The sequence below is a fragment of the Bufo bufo genome, chromosome 10 (genome assembly GCF_905171765.1).
Source record: "Bufo bufo chromosome 10, aBufBuf1.1, whole genome shotgun sequence".
Lineage (NCBI taxonomy): Eukaryota > Metazoa > Chordata > Amphibia > Anura > Bufonidae > Bufo > Bufo bufo.
Window position 1 is genome coordinate 104,754,947 of NC_053398.1, and position 19,275 is coordinate 104,774,221.

Below are 19,275 nucleotides of genomic sequence, written 5' to 3' on the forward strand. Positions count from 1 at the left end.
ATCACCATGGGAACGCTTCTGTGTTAGAATATACTGTCGGTTCTGAGTTTTCACGAAGTGAAAACTCAGCTTTGAAAAAGCTTTTATGCAGACGGATCTTCGGATCCGTCTGTATAAAAACTAACCTACGGCCACGGATCACGGACACGAATGCCAATCTTGTGTGCAGCCGTGTTCTTTCACGGACCCATTGACTTGAATGGGTCCGTGAACCGTTGGCCGTGAAAAAAATAGGACAGGTCATATTTTTTTCACGGCCAGGAAACACGGATCAGGCTGCAAAACGGTGCATTTTCCGATTTTTCCACGGACCCATTGAAAGTCAATGGGTCCGCGAAAAAAAACGGCACAACGGCCACGGGTGCACACAACGGTCGTGTGCATGAGGCCTTAATCAATATAGGGATTTCAGCTCTCCTATATATCTGGAAACTTCTCCTTTAAAGAGGACCTTTCATCAGTTTAGCCCTAGTCTAATTATGGTCTTACCTTATAAGGCGGCCCCCACTGATGCCATGGCACTTTTTTTTTTCCATAAAAGATACTCCCCACCCCCCGTGCGTCTGCTGTTGGCCCCGTTGATTTCGGCGCCTTATATTATAATGAGCCGACTCTGTTATACTAGGCGTAGACTCGCTGGGGCCTCTCTTCTCCCTGGCTGTGAGCGCATCCAATCAGAGCGCACCGCTCTTAGGCAGGGAGGAGCTAATTTTCCCAGGCTAAGAGTGGTGTGCTCTGATTGGATGCGCTCACAGCCAAGGAGAAGAGAACCGCCCCCTGCGAAACTGCGAGTCTCCTCCTAGCATAACCGAGTCGGCTCATTATAATATAAGGTGCCGAAATGAACGGGTCCAACAGCGGACGAACGGTGGGGGGGGGGGTGTCTTTGGAGAAAAAAAAAAGTGCCATGGCATCAGTGGGGGCCGCCCTATAAGGTAAGACCATAATTAGACTAGGGCTAAACTGATGAAAGGTCTTCTTTAAGCCAATCAGGGGGTGCTGCTCCTGTCATCACCCAGCAGAAATGCAATCACATGACTGAATCTGATTATAGATTTAATAAGTGTAATTAAGCCACAGGGACAGGGAAAAAAAAGCCTTAAAAGGTAGAGGTCACTTACGGTACTTTGTCAAACAATGGACCCTTACTAGGTTCCCTGACATCCTCACAAACCACTGATGGTGAGTGTATTATAAGTCTACCTGGAGACTGCAGAAGTGAGGAATCAAAGATGTATCTACAGTAAACTCTATAGTCATCAGGAGAAGTAATTAAAGTGGTCTGAGCCAGATGGAGAAAAAAAGAAAAACACCTAGAAACAGTACTTTTGTGTTACCTTCTATAATTCTATATAATGCTACCTTCTGAAAGATTAATTTCTAAGTACACAGTTGAGTCACATATTTATGACCACCAACTAATATCCAGAGTAACCGACATGTACAGCACAGACAGCAGCTAGACAGGCTGGGACTGACTCAGTAAGGTCCTGGTAGGTTGTCACTAGAGATGAGCGAATTTCCGCTTATGAAATTTGTTCACACTTCGTTTGTTGGTTAAAGGTGAATTGCGTTATGGATTCTGTTACCACGGACCATAACGCAATTCTATGACGGGATGCCTTTAGAGACATTCCGTTATTCATTCCGTCATAATAGAAGTCTATGGGCTGCAAAACGGATCCGTCCCGTTTCCGTTATGTAGTAGAGGACTCCCCTGCATAACGGAAACGGGACAGATCCATTTTGCAGCCCATAGACTTTTCGTCATAGAATTGCGTTATGGTCTGTGGTAACTGTCAGGGATATAAAGCAAATGCTTTATATAAAAGAAAGGATCAAAGGAAAAGTTTTAAAGAGAATTGATCCCAGAGGTGGACATAAAACACCTCAAAAAGACCTTGTCGTTAATTTAATTATATTGTGCAATCAGTAAAACATGGTGCAAGCGTCTATGCAAAAATATAAATGATTTGTTATACAATAATTTAGAATGCAATCAAAGCTTAATCAATATAAAATTCAATAATATGCAATAACACACAGTAATATGTAGTGCCCCAAATTCACCACTAGATGGCTCTAACACAAATACCAGCGTTCCTTATTACCTCTCAAACATAAAATATAATACAACAGTCTCGACCACAATTATGAGATATACTCTCAGTTGACACAGAAAACTCAATAGTGATTAGGATAGGTACGAACCCTTGCTCTGCTCAAACGATGACCAATCTCGGATATCGGGTAGTATTGCGACACAACTGATAAATTATCAGGCCTGATATTGACTATGGAATATGAATATTCCAATCAGAGAGTTTCTCTGATATCAATATTAGATCTTTTATTCAGTAATATGCATCTTTACTGAATAGTGATAATATTGATGTAGCACTTTTAACATTATACATACACACTAAAGCGGGGAGTTACTAAATATCAGGCCAATTAATTCAATCAATACTACACATAATAAAGTTATATGTTACCCGAGAATGTACATGATATGCAGAGTCTAAGGGAAGTCAGCTCTAAAGTCCATTCTGATCATTGGGATTTTTCTCCTGGGGTCTCTCCTTTCTTTTTTTTTTTTCTCTTTCCTTTGTGTGTGGTTTATTATCAGTTAGACACACCTTCCCAACTTGGAGTTTTCCACTCATTGTCGGTTAGGCGTGTACATATGATAATGACTGTGATGTCAATGGATAACCCAGAATGCATTTCTGCTGTTTGTGTAATGTTACTTATTTATACCTAGGTGGCACTATTGCATAAGCTATTAGCAGCATTACCAGTAAGGGTTAAATGTCCAGGTCTGACTTCATCTTATATTCCACACATATAACATATGGAATCCTAAATCAGAGACATGTACCAATTAAAGCATAGACATTTAGGTACCATTTTAGACATCTCCCAAACTATCAAATTTATAGTATTGATAAGAATATAATAGACCTTGTACTCTCACAGACATGTGCATCTCCCCTGTTATTTCAATGGGTGATTGATTATTAGTTAAAATAACACCACCTTCCCTGAAGGGAAACTCATTAAAAAAGTATATACATAAAATTCTCCTCTTCATATTTTAGGAGTACAGTTCCTAGTGAGAAATATATAAATATATTAGATAATAGATGCATTGACGTCCTTCATAATATTTAACAATATAAAACAATACATATGTCCTATTGGTTATCTTATACAAAAAAAAAAAACTAAGGTTCATTATATGTGTATATAGACACCACAGATTTTCTGCTTCACCAATAAACATCAACTGTAGGATTAGTACCAGATACGTCATAAATCTATAAGTAGATAAGAATGACTCTTCTCAATGGATGTCGTATATCTGGACTTCTCCAAAGCATTTGACACTGTACCACATAAAAGGTTAGTATATAAAATGAGAATGCTCAGACTAGAAGAAAATGTCTGTATGTGGGTAAGTAACTGGCTCAGTGACAGAAAACAGAGGGTGGTTATTAATGGTACACACTCAGATTGGGTCACTAGTGGAGTACCTCAGGGGTCAGTACTGGGCCCTATCCTCTTCAATATATTTATTAATGATCTTGTAGAAGGCTTGCACAGTAAAATATAAATTTTTGCAGATGACACTAAACTGTGTAAAGTAATTTACACTGAAGAGGACAGTATACTACTACAGAGGGATCTGGATAGATTGGAGGCTTGGGCAGATAAGTGGCAGATGAGGTTTAACACTGATAAATGTAAGGTTATGCACATGGGAAGGAATAATGCAAGTCACCCGTACATACTAAATGGTAAAACACTGGGTAACACTGACATGGAAAAAGGACCTAGGAATTTTAGTGAACAGCAAACTAAGCTTTAAAAACCAGTGTCAGGCAGCTGCTGCCAAGGCCAATAAGATAATGGGTTGCATCAGAAGGGGCATAGATGCCCGTGATGAGAACATAGTCCTACCACTTTACAAATCATTGGTCAGACCACACATGAAGTTTTGTGTACAATTCTGGGCTCCAGTGAACAAGGCAGACATAGCAGAGCTAGAGAGGGTTCAGAGGAGGGCAACTAAAGTAATTGCAGGAATGAGGGAATTGCAGTACTCTGAAAGATTATCAAAATTAGGGTTATTCATTTTAGAAAAAAAGCCGACTGAGGGGAGATCTAATTACTATGTATAAATATATCAGGGGTCAGTACAGAGATCTCTCCCATCATCTATTTATCCCCAGGACTGTGACGAGGGGACATCCTCTGTGCCTCAAGGAAATGTTTGAACACAAACATAGAAGAGGATTCTTTACGGTAAGAGCAGTGAGACTATGGAACTCTCTGCCTGAGGAGGTGGTGATGGTGAGTTCACTAAAGTTCAAGAGGGGCCTGGATGTATTTCTGGAGTGTAATAATATTACAGGCTATAGCTACTAGAGAGGGGTCGTTGATCCAGGGAGTTATCTGATTGCCTGAATGGAGTCGGGAAGGAATGTTTTCCCCTTAAGTGGGGAAAATTGGGTGCTACCTCACAGGTTTTTTTTTTTTTTTGCCTTCCTCTGGATCAACTTGCAGGATAATAGGTCGAACTGGGTGGACAAATGTCTTTTTTTCGGCCTTATATATTATGTTACTATAGTACATCTATAGAGAAGAAACCTTATGTGTCCTTTCCATGAACCTATTTCGGCCAACTTTAAAAAATACAAACAAATATGGTGAATATATCACAATATGGCCTCATATATAATCAAATCCACTATAATTATGATATAACCAAGAAAAAGCACAACATAACGGAATCTATAACGCAATTCACCTTCAACCAACAAACGAAGTGTGAACGAATTTAAAAATATGAAATTTGCTCATCTCTAGTTGTCAAAGGTATCTGGAGCCATGTGGACTGCAGTGCATCCCACAGCTGCTGGAGGGTGCGTGGGGATGATCCATAGAGTGAACACAATGATCAAGGTGTTCGCACATATTCTCTCTTGGAATCAAGTCTGGGGAATTATGGGGCCAGTCTTGGTCATGCTCTTCCAATTAATGTCAGAGAAGATAATCAGCATGTATGGGTGTGTGCGATCTACAAGGGTGGATTCATAGCCAGATTGGTGGAGAGTGCCTTCCACATGGATGAGTGACCCAGAGAATGCCACAAGAACATTCCCCAGGCCATAACGCTGCCACCACCAGCTTGTGTTCTTCCAGCAATGATGGTTGCAGAGTGTTTGTTCTCTGATATTTCTTACCTGACACAGCAAAATCCATCCATTCAAAAAACATCACTCATCGGAGAAGACAACCCTTTGCCAATCAGCACAGGTCCAATTCCGATACTGCTGCCAAAATTAAAGCCTTTGTTTGCCGAAGCAACTGTGTTAGCAGAGGTGCAGTGACCATCCGCCTACAGTTCCCTGAACTGTTGTTTTAGTTACACATCTGGTAGCCCTCTGGTACATTTTGGCAGTGAGCTGCTCCACTGTAGGGAATTGGTCCACCCTCTTGCACCTTCGTAGCCAACATTCACCTCTCACATTAATTACACATGGTGCTGCAGTTTCCACATTGCTTATTCACAATGTAGCCATCTGTCCACTCACAGCCTATCACACCCCTTACATACGCTCCAAGGCCAGCTACCTACCCACAACATGCGACTTCCTTCAAGAGCTATGCTCTGCTGCCATCAAAAGAAGGAAGTGGTCATAATAATGTGACTCGACTGTATATAACTGTAAGAGAACTTTCTGATACAGAACTCCAAATCCCTTTCATAGCCATAGACTGGTAGCGACCATTAAAGGGAGCTAACTGTAAACTGTTTTATTATTGAGTTCAATAAATAAACTCAGAAGCAGTAAGCTCCCCCTAGTGGCAGTTACAGGAAATCAGAAGTTGTGCGTTAAATCTATGTAGATTTGGAGCTCAGTATCAGAAAACCAAAGCTTCAAAACACAATTATATATTAAATGATTCCACTTAGAATTTGGACCTATTTCCATAAAAAAAAAAAATTCAAAGCCTACTTCTGCTTTTTACACAAAATTACATTTTAGGAGCAATTTCTGTAAAAAAACACCAAAAATAGGAACACTGTCCATTCACCACAAATTCAAGTCACTCAGCTGGCAATAATTTCAGCTGTGTTTTCTGGAGTTAATTATGGTAAATGTGTCAGGCCACAAACTCTATCCCTTCCACTAAACCACATCCTCTTTAAAAAAGTAGCGCGAGCATCTACAAATTTCAAAACTCACAAATTTTAACGTTTCATTTTTTGGTGTAAAAGAAATTTGCAACGTTTTTGAATTCTTCTCCATGAAACTTATTCCCCTTTTGATTACCAGTAAATGCATTTTTAGCAACCTTAAAAAAAAAAAAAAAGCTGCGTGTGCATCCAGCCTAAGCTGTTCTCTTATGAAGGAATAAAGAAGACTAGTCTCAAGATAAAAGGATCTACAGAGTACTCAGACGGCATGAACTGGATTCTTAAAGGGAACCTGTCATTTCCTTTATGCAGCTTACCAGAAACACTGAAATCAGTGGTCTATCACTTATCTGCTAAACCAAAGCTGCCGTGAGAACTTAGAAACCCTTGTTCATTGTAGCGTATACCAGAGACACAGGTGGACTGGTCATAGACCCTACAGGGAAATCCTCATGGTTGCCAGCTGGATACATAATGATCTGATGCTCTCAGCATTAATTAATGCTGGGAACATCAGGCACTAAGGGACCTAACGGCCGCAGGAGCCATCCTGAATTCAACTGTATCACCATCCCCAAGAAGACAGTGATACAGTTGAACACAGCAGTATTTTGTGCTGCACTGCAGTATTTGGTTCTGCAAGGGCGGTATTTTGTGTAGCAGTATGGTACTGCAGACCCCACCTACTTCTGTTGTCCCAGCCTAATTGGCCCATCTTCTGTCAATTTGGACCAGCCTACAACCACATTGCCACTTTTAGTTCTCAGTCCGCCCTTGGCTCACATGCTGCCAGAGAAGAGTCCAGGTTATTTATGAGCTCTTGCCACTGATGACTGGCAGCTGACTCCTCAGTTTTCTCCTAGGAGAAAATAGTCATCGGTGGGTGCACAGAGAGAGGGGATGGTTTTTACTTGGGCATTCAGACTCAGATACAGCAATATGAAAGACAGGTTTCAGAAGTAATAAAGTCTGACATTAACTTAAAGGGAGTCTGTCACCTCCTTTTAGCGTTCTAGACCGCTCATATCACGTCTTTGTGCAGTTCCCCCTCATTTAAACAGTACCTTTATTGTGTATGTCCCAGGTAGAGAAGCTGAAAAAAATAAGTTTATAATGATATGCTAATTAGGTATCACAAGTGCCCAGGGGCGGCGTTATGGCCGCAAGTGCCAGGCCCCTCGCCAATGTGTCCACCTAACCACTGCCCCTGCAGTCCTCTGGCACGTTCTGCCCTCTCATCATCCTCCTCTGGCTCTGAGATCTTGCACCTGCGCTGTCCGCCGCCGAAATAGGAGGGCAGGCCAGAAGAATGCAAGGGGAGTGTTAGGTGGGCACATCGGCAAGGGGTGTGGGCACTTGTAGCTGTAACGCCACTCCTGGGCACTAGTGAAGCCTAATTAGCATATCAGTATAAACTAATTTTTTCAGCTTCTCTACGTGGGACATATACAATAAAGGTACTGTTTAAATGAGGGGGAACTGCGCAATGATGCAATATGAACAGTCTAGAACGCTAAAAGTAGGTGACAGACTTCTTTAAGAAACTTTTTCCAACACCCATATAGAAAAGTAACTTTCCCTTATTTACTCTAAGAGACCAATTCCCTAATTTAATTAATCAGACTAGGCTAGGCTAATGGTTCAGCACAACGGAGCGGAAGCAAAGTATGCAGGTCTGGCATGGTTTTCAAATTGATTCATTTTTTTATTTTTATAAATTGATTAGAAAACCGCACTAATTTGCATGTTTTCACGGTTTGCAGACAAATTACAGCCAGGGCCACCCATTTCCACTCAATGGAACCACACCCTTAAGGGAGATGTCTTATAGAGACAACCCTTGTCAAAATAATAGGGCATATGAAAGTTACAGATAAGGCCCCCACTTGTGATGCATGTGCTTAAACACAGTATTTGCCTATAAAAACGCTTTTGGGTGTTTTGTTTTTTGACAAAAAAATAAAAATATACACCGTAAAAACTGTGGTAGCACTATAAAGGGCAGTAACGTGCAGTAAATGATGCAAAGGAAAATGGGGCCGATTTTATTTAAAATTTTCAACATGATTGGTTGCTATGGGCAACTACGTCACATTTCCTTTGCACCAGTTTTGATACATCTTCCCCAATGAGCAGTCACACCTCAAACATGTATGCCTATTGTACCTTTCATGTCTCAAAATAGATGGCGCCAGAGGAGTTGAGTTTATGGGTATGTTCACATGGGTAAAATGCTCATTGGAAAATATCCATCTGAATCTGCGTAAAAAACTGTGTGTGAGGCTACCTTCACACTAGCGTTAATATTTTCCGGTATTGAGATCAGTCATTGGGTCTCAATACCGGTAAAAAATGCTTCAGTTTTGTCCCCATTCATTGTCAATGGGGACAACACGTAACTGAACAGAACGGAGTGCTCCAAAATGCATTCCACTCCGTTCTCATACTGGAGAGCAAACCGGTTTGCTTTCCGTCCTAGGACACAATCTGACACAATAGAAAACCGATCCGTCTTAGGGATGTTACAGATAATACAACCGGATCCATTCATAAAGGATGCAGATGGTTGTATTATCAGTAACGGAAGCGTTTTTTCTAAACCCTGCCGGATCCAGCAACAACGCTAGTGTGAACGTAGCCTGAGTGAACTCTAAGTTTACTTATTGATGATCAACTTTTATATCAGAGGATCATGCTCAGAAGTGGTGGCCTATTGGTGACAAACAGAAATGTGAAAAGAAGTAATTGAAAGAGTTCTGCAACTTTTTCTTACTGATTATCTATCGTCTGGATGGGTCTTCAGCATCTGATCGCCAGGGTCCAACACCTCGGACCCCCGCTGATCAGCTGTTTCAGAAGGCAGCGGCACTGGCAGGAGCACCGCAGCCTTCTTGGAGTTTCCCGTAGGCCCAGTGATGTCACAACTAGTATCACTGGCCCGGGCGCGGCTAAACCCTGTTCACTTCCATGGGGCTTAGCAGCGTCCAGGCCAGTGATACTAGTCGTTACATCACTGGGCCTGCGGGAGACAAGAAGGGTGCAGTGCTCCTGCCAGCGCCACTGCCCTCTTAAACAGCTGATTGGCGGGGGTCCTGGGTGTTGGACCCCTGACGATCAGATGCGGATGATCTATCCAGAGGATAGATCATGACTAAGGATATCCATTGGTTGTGTCAGGTATTGCAGTTCAGCACAGACACATACAATTGACAAGGGTGGTGCTGCCTTTACAGGAGAGTAGCCATGCATCTGTCAACATGATCAACCCTATTAAAGCAGGAGTAATGTCTGGTAGGGTTGATCATGCTGAGTATAATGCTACCTGTTTTTTTGGCTATAGGTCTGTCAGAGTAAGGCGTAGTTCACACTTCAGTTATTTCCATCAGTTAGGGCTCAGGCACACGACCATATGTATTTTGCGGTCCGCAAAAAATATGGATGATATCCGTGTTCATTCCGTATTTTGCGGAATGGAACAGCTGGCACTTCATAGAACAGTACTATCCTTGTCAGTAATGCAGACAATAATAGGACTTGTTCTATTTTTTTTGCGAAATGGAATGCACACGGAGTAACTTCTGTTTTTTTTTTTTTGCGGACCCACTGAAGTGAATGGTTCTGCATACTGTCCACAAAATAAAAGGAACGGACACGGAAAGAAAGACTTACATTACTCTTACCGGTAATCGTTTTTTCCCTTTAGCCTCCACAACGGCAGTAAACATGGAGATTATCCCGCCTTCTCAGGGACAGGAAACAGCTTTGTGGATCAGCCCATATAAGGCCCCCTCCCTCTTACCTCTCCAGTTAGTAACCTAGTACTCAGAGATAAATGCAAGGAAGGTTTAATAAAGAACAAAAGTAACAAATATCAGAGCCAGTCTGCTCTAACTTAGAAGAACATATATTTCATCAATAGAATATACACATAAGTATTTATACGTATTAAATAATGTATATCTATATATAGTAGATTATTTTTATTTATTTATTTATATATATATTTTTTTTTTTTTGGGGGGGAATTCCTCCTGCCGTTGTGGAGGCTAAAGGGAAAAAACGATTACCGGTAAGAGTAATGTAAGTCTTTTCCCTACGCCTCCACAACGGCAGTAAACATGGAGGAAGTAACATAGGATAACAGCCTAGGGTGGGACAACTGCAGATAGGACCCTCCGCCCAAAGGCTAAATCCCTATTTGCAGAAACATCTAATCTGTAATGTCTAAAAAATGTACATGGATTGGACCATGTGGCTGCACGGCAAATGTCCTCTAAGGAAGCTGAAGCACCCTCGGCCCAGGATGTGGCTAGGGCCCTGGTAGAGTGAGCTTTGAGAAACGGTGGAGGAGGAACACCTTCTGTCTGGTAGGCTAGATAGATACAGGACTTGATCCATCTTGATATTGAAGTCTTGCTGGCCGCTTTTCCCTTCAACATGCCCAGGTATTGAATTAGAAGTTGATTAGTCTTCCTAATCTCCTTAGTGGCTTCCAGGTATTGGAGGACACATCTCCTGACGTCCAGGTTATGAAGAAGTCTCTCTTTTTCGTTCTTTGCCTGAGAACAAAAGGAGGGAAGGATAATTTCCTGTTGGCAGTGAAATTTTGAGACTACCTTCGGAAGGAATTCTGGAGCATGTTTTAGCGTGATCCTGTCGTCTGAAATGGAAAGGTATGGAGGCAGGATAGAAAAGGCTTGTATTTCACCTACTCTTCTGGCCGTAGTGATGGCTAGCAGGAATGAGGTCTTAAGAGTAAGAATTCTTAAGGGTGTATCTGTAATTGGCTCAAATGGAGGGTACATAAGCTTGGACAGTACCAAGTTTAAGTCCCAAGGAGGCACTAGGGATCTTAACCTAGGGCGAATCCTGACGGCCGCCTTAAAAAACCTTTTTATTATTTCCATGTTAGCCAGTTTACAGTCCATAAATACACTCAAGGCTGCTATCTGAACTTTTAGTGTACTTACTGCGAGGCCTTTATCCAACCCTGCTTGGAGAAAGTCCAGTATGAGGGACATCTGAGGTTCTCCTGACGGGTCGTATTTATCCTTCCCGAAGAGCAGAAAGGATTTCCAGGCCCTTAGATATATTTTCGAGGTGACCGGTTTCCTACTAAGAAGTAAGGTGGAGATCACTTTCCCGGAGAAACCTTTTTTCCTCAGGATGTTTCTTTCAGCCTCCAGGCCGTCAGACGGAGTTGGGTGACTTGAGGATGAGAAACCGGACCCTGAAGTAGAAGGTCTGGGCGAGGAGGGAGGATCCAGAATTCTTCTCCTGCTAGAATCTTCAGGATCGGAAACCATGATCTGCGGGGCCAAAATGGAGTGATCAGAATGATTCGTACTCTTTCTTCCAAAATCTTTGCTATGACCCGCTGTATGAGGGAGAATGGTGGGACTGCATATAACAGGACTGGTGGCCAGGGTACCGAGAGCGCATCCACCTTTAAGGGTTGATCTTCTACTGCCAGAGAGTAGAAATTCGGAACCTGTTTGTTTTTTCTTCTGGCGAACAGGTCGATCTTCGGCGTTCCCCACCTGGAACAGATCTGCTTGAATACCTGAGGGTTTAGCATCCACTCTCCTGCGTTTAGCTGGTCCCGGCTGAGGAAATCCGCCACCTGATTCTCTTTTCCTCTCACATGGGCTGCTGAAAGGGACTGAATATTCTTTTCTGCCCAACTGAAGATTTTTCTCACCACCAGGGCTAGCGATAGGCTTCTTGTGCCGCCCTGTTTGTTCAGGTACTCCACTGTTGTAGAGTTGCCCGACAAGATTTTTACATTCCTCTGCAGGAGGGAGGGTGTAAATGTTTTCAGGGCTTCCCAAACCGCGGACAATTCTCTCTTGTTGGAGGAGGCTTTTTTCAGAACAAGACTCCACTGGCCTTGAGCTAGTTTCCCTTCCATGTGGGCTCCCCATCCTTGTTGGCTGGCGTCTGTAGTAATAACTACGTGGTCTGATGGTCTCCAGGGTACTCCTTTCTTTATCAAGAAGATCGGGGAGTAAAACCCTTTCCCCTGTTCCTGCTTTGGGACTGGGATGATGGCCCCTTTCTCCAGCAGAAGTCTCAACTGATGATCCATAGTTTGTTGGCTTATCTCCCCCGGACGAGGGTTCTCCATATATCTGTCTGGTGGGCAGGTTTTTAACTCTAGACTGTACCCGTTTTTTATGACTGACAGAACCCATGGAGAGGCCTGGATATTTACCCAGGCAGGATAGAATTGGGACAGTCTTCCTCCCACTACGCTTTTGGCGTCATTGAGTAGAGGTGTGGGCCGATTTGTCAGGGTTAAACAGGAACCCTCTGCCTTTACCCCTATTGGACTGCCAGGCTGGTCTAGTGTCCCTTCTTTTTTGGTCCGGCCTACCCCGGTTCTGGGACCGAAAGGACCGCCTTTGTTGAAAAAATTTTGATTCTGTAGGAAAGCCCTTTTTTCTATCTGAAGCTTTCTCTAGAATGTCGTCCAAGGCCGTACCGAACACCCTATCTCCCTCACATGGCAGAGTGCACAGCTTGTTCTTGGAGGCTGTGTCACCGGACCAGGTGCGTAACCATACTGCTCTTCTAGCAGAGTTAGAGAGGGCAGCAGATCTGGCTGAAAGCTTCACTAGGTCTGCTGACGCGTCTGCCATAAAATTAGCGGCCTGTTTTAGCATAGGTATAGAAGCTAGGATTTCATCTCGTGGAGTGCCTGACTCTAGATGTTCCTCCAACTGTCCCAACCAAAGGCCCAGGGTTCTCGCCGTATAAGTTGCAGAGATCCCTGGTCTTAGAGTGGCCGTAGAGGATTCCCACATCTTTTTAAGGAGGTTTTCACATCTTTTGTCCATCGGATCTTTAAGAAGGCCGAGGTCTTCAAATGGAAGGGCAGTTTTTTTGGAGATTCTTGCTACTGGGGCATCTACTTTAGGGGTCTTATCCCAGGCCACAGAATCTTCTTCCGCGAAAGGGTATTTTCTCTTTAACCACTTAGAGGCGGATTGTTTTTTCTCAGGGTCTCTCCATTCTGAGTGTATTAAAGCTCGGATGTTAGGGTGGACGGGAAAGACTCGTTTTTTCTTGTCCCCTAATCCAGCAAACAATTGGTCCTGAACTGAAAGGGGTTCTCTGGGCTCTTCCAGGCTTATTGTAGCCCTAATGGTTTTCAGTAGGGAATTCGTCTCCTCAACTGAACAGAGAGGTTTACCGCCTGCTTGATCTGAAATATCAGAGTCAGACCCAGAGGAAATTTCACCTTCATCCAGGTCAGAGTCCTGCACATTAGGGACTATGGCTCCTGAGGTAGATGGTCTGGGAGACAATGTAGATAACTTAGCTTCTACAGCTGCACCCACTTCTTCTCTGATTATGGTTTTCAGACTTTCAATTAAAGATGGGGTCTCTTCTGACACAACCTTGTCACAACACTTTTGGCACAATGATTTCTTGTATGTACCAGACAGCGATTTCTTGCACATTACGCATTTTTTCTTCAAAGGTGGATCCTTTTTTGAGGATTCTTTACCCTGAGAGACACAAAATTGGAGAGGAAAGTTTTATCCTTAGTCTCTAAAGAGAAGGGTAAAGAACCACCACCAAGGAGACCCCCATACAGGATAAGGCACCCTGTTATTTAGTAATGGGAGGAGGCTTACCGGGCTAGAGGGCCTGGAGGAATCTGTGGGCCGCCTGGGCGAATCGTCAGCTTGCTGGGACATTCTCAGGAGAAGAGCGCAGGAGCTGCATGGAACGCCGGCAGCCGCGCTCTTTTACTTCCTGGTTCCCACCGATGACGACATTATGCTCCGCCCCCCCTCGCGTCACGCGCCGGCCTCCGACGTCACATAGAATTCAACTGCCGGCGCGCGCGCATAGGGGAAATGTGTGGGGAGCGCTCCCAGGCCCAGGAACGCTCCCCCGGCTCGCAGAAACAGGGCCGGTCCGCACTGGACGCGGGTCCAAAGCCCGGGGTGGCCAGCAACGCTGGGCTTAAACCACAGGGAAGGAGGAACTTCTTGCAGAGTTCCGCGACCCTATCCCCTGCCTCAGCCCTCCGGCCAGAGCCGGGATAACAAACCGAAAAGGCTGGGCGCGTGACTGATCCATCCGGCAAGTCCTGACCTTCTGAGGGACAGGAAAACAACTGGAGAGGTAAGAGGGAGGGGGCCTTATATGGGCTGATCCACAAAGCTGTTTCCTGTCCCTGAGAAGGCGGGATAATCTCCATGTTTACTGCCGTTGTGGAGGCGTAGGGAAAAATACGTTTGTGTGCATGAGCCCTTATTGTGAGCCAAAACCAGTAGTGAAGCCTCCACAGAGAAGGTATAATGGAAAGATCTACACCTGTTTTGTGTTTCTGACCTGCACCTGGTTTGGCTAACTGTTCCCATAATGTTTTATTAGATCTGGAACTTCACTATAGAGATTCTCCTAGACACCAGAACAATTAAAAAGAACCTTTCACGTTGAACAGGCAGTATGTTATAGAGCAGGAGGAGCTGAGCAGATTGATATTAGTTGTAATTTATCCGTTTATATTGCTGCTCATTCTGGGCTTTGAAGTCCAGGAGTCGGAGCTATCAGTGATTGACAGCGATCTCTGTATACACAGTCATAGAGGGAAGGCTGACAATCACTGATAGGGCCGTCTCCTGGACTTCAAAGCCCAGAATGAGCAGGAATATAAATACCCGTATATACTCGAGTAGAAGACGAGTTTTTTGGCACATATTTTTGTGCTCAAAAAGCCTCCTCGTCTTATACTCGAGTCTAGTCTAGCTCCGGTAATACAGGCAGTGCGGGGAGCGGCGCTCACTCACTGACGTCACGCGCCTGCGCCGCCTAGTGGGAGAAGGCGCGTGACGTCAGTGAGTGAGCGCCGCTCCCCGCACTGCCTGTATTACCGGAGCAAAGACAAAGTAAGAATACTGCTGTGAGCGTCGGGGAGGGGGATCTGTGGATGGCACTGTAGGAGGATCTGTGGATGGCACTGTAGGGGGATCTGTGGATGGCACTGTAGGGGGATCTGTGGATGGCACTGTAGGGGGATCTGTGGGTGGCACTGTAGGGGGATCTGTGGGTGGCACTGTAGGGGGATCTGTGGGTGGCACTGTAGGGGGATCTGTGGGTGGCACTGTTTAGGGGAGGGGGGGGATCTGTGGATGGCACTGTTTAGGGGAGGATCTGTGGATGGCACTGTTTAGGGGGGGATCTGTGGATGGCACTGTTTAGGGGGGATCTGTGGATGGCACTGTTTTGGGGGGGATCTGTGGATGGCACTGTTTAGGGGGGGGTCTGTGGATGGCACTGTTTAGGGGGGAGATCTGTGGGTGGCTCCCTGTATTTAATGCAGAGTGTGTGTGTATATAATGCACACACTCTGCATTAAATACAGGGAGTCACCCTCTTGCAGATGTGTGTATATAATGTAGAGTGTGTGCATTATATACACATACACTCTGCATTATAGCTGCATTTCCCACCCTAGTCTTATACTCGAGTCAATAATTTTTCCCATTTTTTTGGGGTAAAATTAGGGGCTCGGCTTATACTCGGGTCGGCTTATACTCGAGTATATACGGTAGATAAATTACAACTACTATCAATCTGCTCAGCTCCTTTTGCTCTATAACATGCTGCCTGCAGATCGATTCAAATTTTCAAAGTGACAGCTTCTCTTATTATTATCTAAAGGGGTTCTACAAGATTTGATAAAATCTCCTCTGTAAAACGACCTGCTGGTCCCATGCCTGTACTGAAGAGTGGTGGTCATTGGTCACGTGACACAGACACTCAATCACAGCCTCAGCAGTCACATGAATGACACGTCACTGCTGCGTCATCTACAGTGCCCTTGCCTGCCAAGTTTTGGAGAACCTTTTCAAAAGAAATTTGACCCCCTTCCCCAACAAGTCATTTACCAATTAAAACCTGGTGCAGATCTAGTCCGCCTCACAGCAGGAAATTATTATGCTTGTATCCAAAGCTCTGCGAGTATAAGTTGGATTCCAGGCTGATTGTTTGCTACAGTGTTTTAGAGAAGGTAATATCAGGGCAGGAGACCTATATGCTGATATATCTGGATCACACAGGATTGCCCAGGGTTTATAAGCCTCTTAGCAATATTAGGTCCACGGGTGCTTTTAGCCTCTGCATGTAAACAATACTCCCAATTCACTGTCAGCAAGCAGATACCTTAAAGCAATGGGGGATTGCATACAAATTGAGCTGTGAACACCCCTCATGACTGTAACATAAATGTCACTGCAAGCAAAGAATTAACACTGATTAAAAGTTTATTTTTTATAAGAATAAAATCCAGACATTGCAGTAGCCAAATCACAAGGCATCCTGTGATGGCAAAGGCATCTGAAAAAAAAATTAAATAAAAAAATGTTTCTAGCAGCCAGGCTCAGTCTCCAATGCACATTCGTGTGCTGTAAATGTATGAGTGCTCTCTGCTGCTAGCTTAGGCCAAGTGCACACTTTTTTTTGGGATGACAGTTTTACGACTTTACTGAGCGATTTTGGCAGAGAAGAAAACTAATAATTTTTCTGTAGCTAATCTGATCTCATCCTTCGGCATCCGTTTTTCTTTTTAATTATCAAAATTATATTTTCCTGTTTTCCATTGAAATACAGGTCAGAAATAAATGCCCACCTTCCCCTATAGGTTCCCATGAACTGCTTTTCCAATACTGGGTCAGTAATGGACCAGGCTGAACTTTCTTGAGATGCTAAATAAAGTCAGATACCCAACACATGGGTACATGGCTGTGTCCATATTTCGGTCTGCAAAATACGGGTATCTGTCTGTCTGCTTTCCTTGTAGAATAGGACATGTTCCAGAACTGAAAAATGGATCCCCAAGAAACACTGATGTGTGCATGTCCCCGTATAAATGGGTCGGCATGCCATCCGTAAAAAATGCGGACACCACATGGATGAAAAATACAGTTGTGTGCATGAAGCCTTCATAACACTAGAAAAAACGAATACCCTGCATTTTGTCTAGTGCAGGGCCTAAGGGGGTGGTGTACGGCACAGGGATTCTCTTTCCATCCTTGTGTCATGTCTGCCCACTTGGGTCCCGCACTAGTCTGTCAAGTGCGTTTATTTAAGGACCAAATGTACGTCTTGCGTCTCCTGTAACAGATACAACAATGTACAATGTCAAATCGGGTAAACTATATGTAAAACACATGGTTTTGGAGAGAGTACAGAATACAGACAAATGGAGTTAAAGGGAGTCCGTCAGCCACTTTGTTGATTAAGAACTGCTGACAGACACAGGTATGGGCAGGAATTCATACAAACCTGCCCCTGCTTTTAATCAATGGACTGCTGTAAAAATTTATTTTGAATGACGTGGGTGCCTTTTCCCACAAGTGCACTGGGGGCTGGCCCGCAGGCTGCAATGCTTCAGGCTCCGTATATGACTGTGCTGTGAGTGACAGCTGTAGGCGTCTCCTGGTTGTGGTGCCCCTCATACTGAGCCTGAAGACTGCAGCCTGCTGGCCTGCCCACAATGCACTTGTGGGAGCGGCACCTTTGGCATTCAATGTTCATTTTCTCAGCACTTAATTGATCAAAAGCAGAGACGGGGCGCGTATTACCTGCTGTCCACTGCCGCTGTGTCCGTCAGCAGTTTCCCATCGACAAAACTGTTGACAGGATCCCTTTAACAGAAAATAATAAAAAACAGTAATTCTGTTCATATGACATTGGAGATTTCCACTTATACCGGAAACATAAGCCATGGCAGAAGAAAGTGACCCTGCAGGAGCAGAACCACATTTGTCAGGACCAAGTCTCTATGAAGCCGCACTGCACAGAAACCAACTCCTTATTAGCTACTTACCTTTAATCTGAAACACCTTTGCTATCGCTTGCATTTCTTGCCCCTAACCAATCCCACAGAACCCTGCACTAGATCTAGTCCGGGAAAGCAACAGAACCTCCTCAAATGCTTGTGAACACAACCGAGTGTCAGATAATCATCCATCAAGTCTTATAAAGTGTTACTTCTGGTCAGGTTCTAACGGACCTGCAGGGTTCTCTACTCTCATCAAAGTGGGACATGAATATTTAATACACATTTAATCTGCAAACATTGTAAACAAATGCATGGTTATGGGGTAGCCATGAATAAAATTGGCATGGTCCTCATCTAAAAACATCGCCAAAACGTAAGCTGCTGCTGAGGAAATTCATAAGAGGACGGGTTGTTTTTTTTCTCGTGTTACTTTAAGATCTAGAGGTTGCAGAGGCTTCTTCCTCTGTCTAAAATACTGTCATCTTTCTCCCTCAAGGATCAGTCATACTTGTTGTTGGTCGAGAGATCGGCAAAAAAAAACATCTAATTCATCAGAGCCTATTATCAGACCCCTCAGGCCTGCGAGGAAGAAAAACAATACATTTTACAAAAGATTATTTCTGTCCGTCGAGCTGGAGCAGCTCTAGAGAAAGGTGCTGGGTCAGAACAAGTCTGATGTGTGCATCGTGTGCACAAAGATCAAGGCCAGGTGATGCGTGTGCTCGGGTCATTCCTGAGGCGGCTGCTGCAGCTGAATCCTGCGCTCGGCAGCGGCTGCCATCATACGCCGGCGGAGGGCAACAGAGTCCGAAACCTCGTTTTCTGAGGACGTAGAAGGACCATCGTCTGAAGTTCTGTTGAGATAGCGCCTGGTAGAACACCACCAAAAAGAGAAAGAAAGAAATCTATGAATGTGTACACTGTATGTAGCAGAAATGGCTCTAATGTAAGGCTACTTTCACATTAGCGTTTTTTGCGGATCAGTCATTGATCTGCAAAAACGCTTCCATTACCATAATACAACCACATGCATCCGTCATGAACGGATCCGGTTGTATTATGTCTTCTATAGCCATGACGGATCCATCATGAACAACATTAAAAGTCAATGGGGCACTGATCCGTTTTCTATTGTGTCAGAGAAAACGGATCCATCCCCATTGACTTACATTGTGTGTCAGGAAGGATCCGTCTTGCTCCGCACCACATGCAGGCAGCGTTTTGGTGTCTGCCTCCAGAGCGGAATGGTGACTGATCGGAGGCA

The 19,275-nt window shown here is 44.1% G+C and overlaps 1 protein-coding gene across 2 annotated transcripts in view; it reads right to left on the reverse strand.

Moving 5' to 3' along the window:
- Positions 1-16,473: 16,473 nt before the first annotated feature.
- The window catches only part of AMFR (autocrine motility factor receptor), a 50,838-nt gene continuing 48,036 nt past the window's right edge, over positions 16,474-19,275 (reverse strand). For both annotated transcript variants that reach the window (XM_040408859.1, XM_040408857.1), the window contains exon 14: positions 16,474-18,880. In XM_040408859.1, coding sequence (XP_040264793.1) covers positions 18,739-18,880 — 142 coding nt within the window. In that variant the 3' untranslated portion in view covers positions 16,474-18,738. The remainder of the gene's footprint in view (positions 18,881-19,275) is intronic.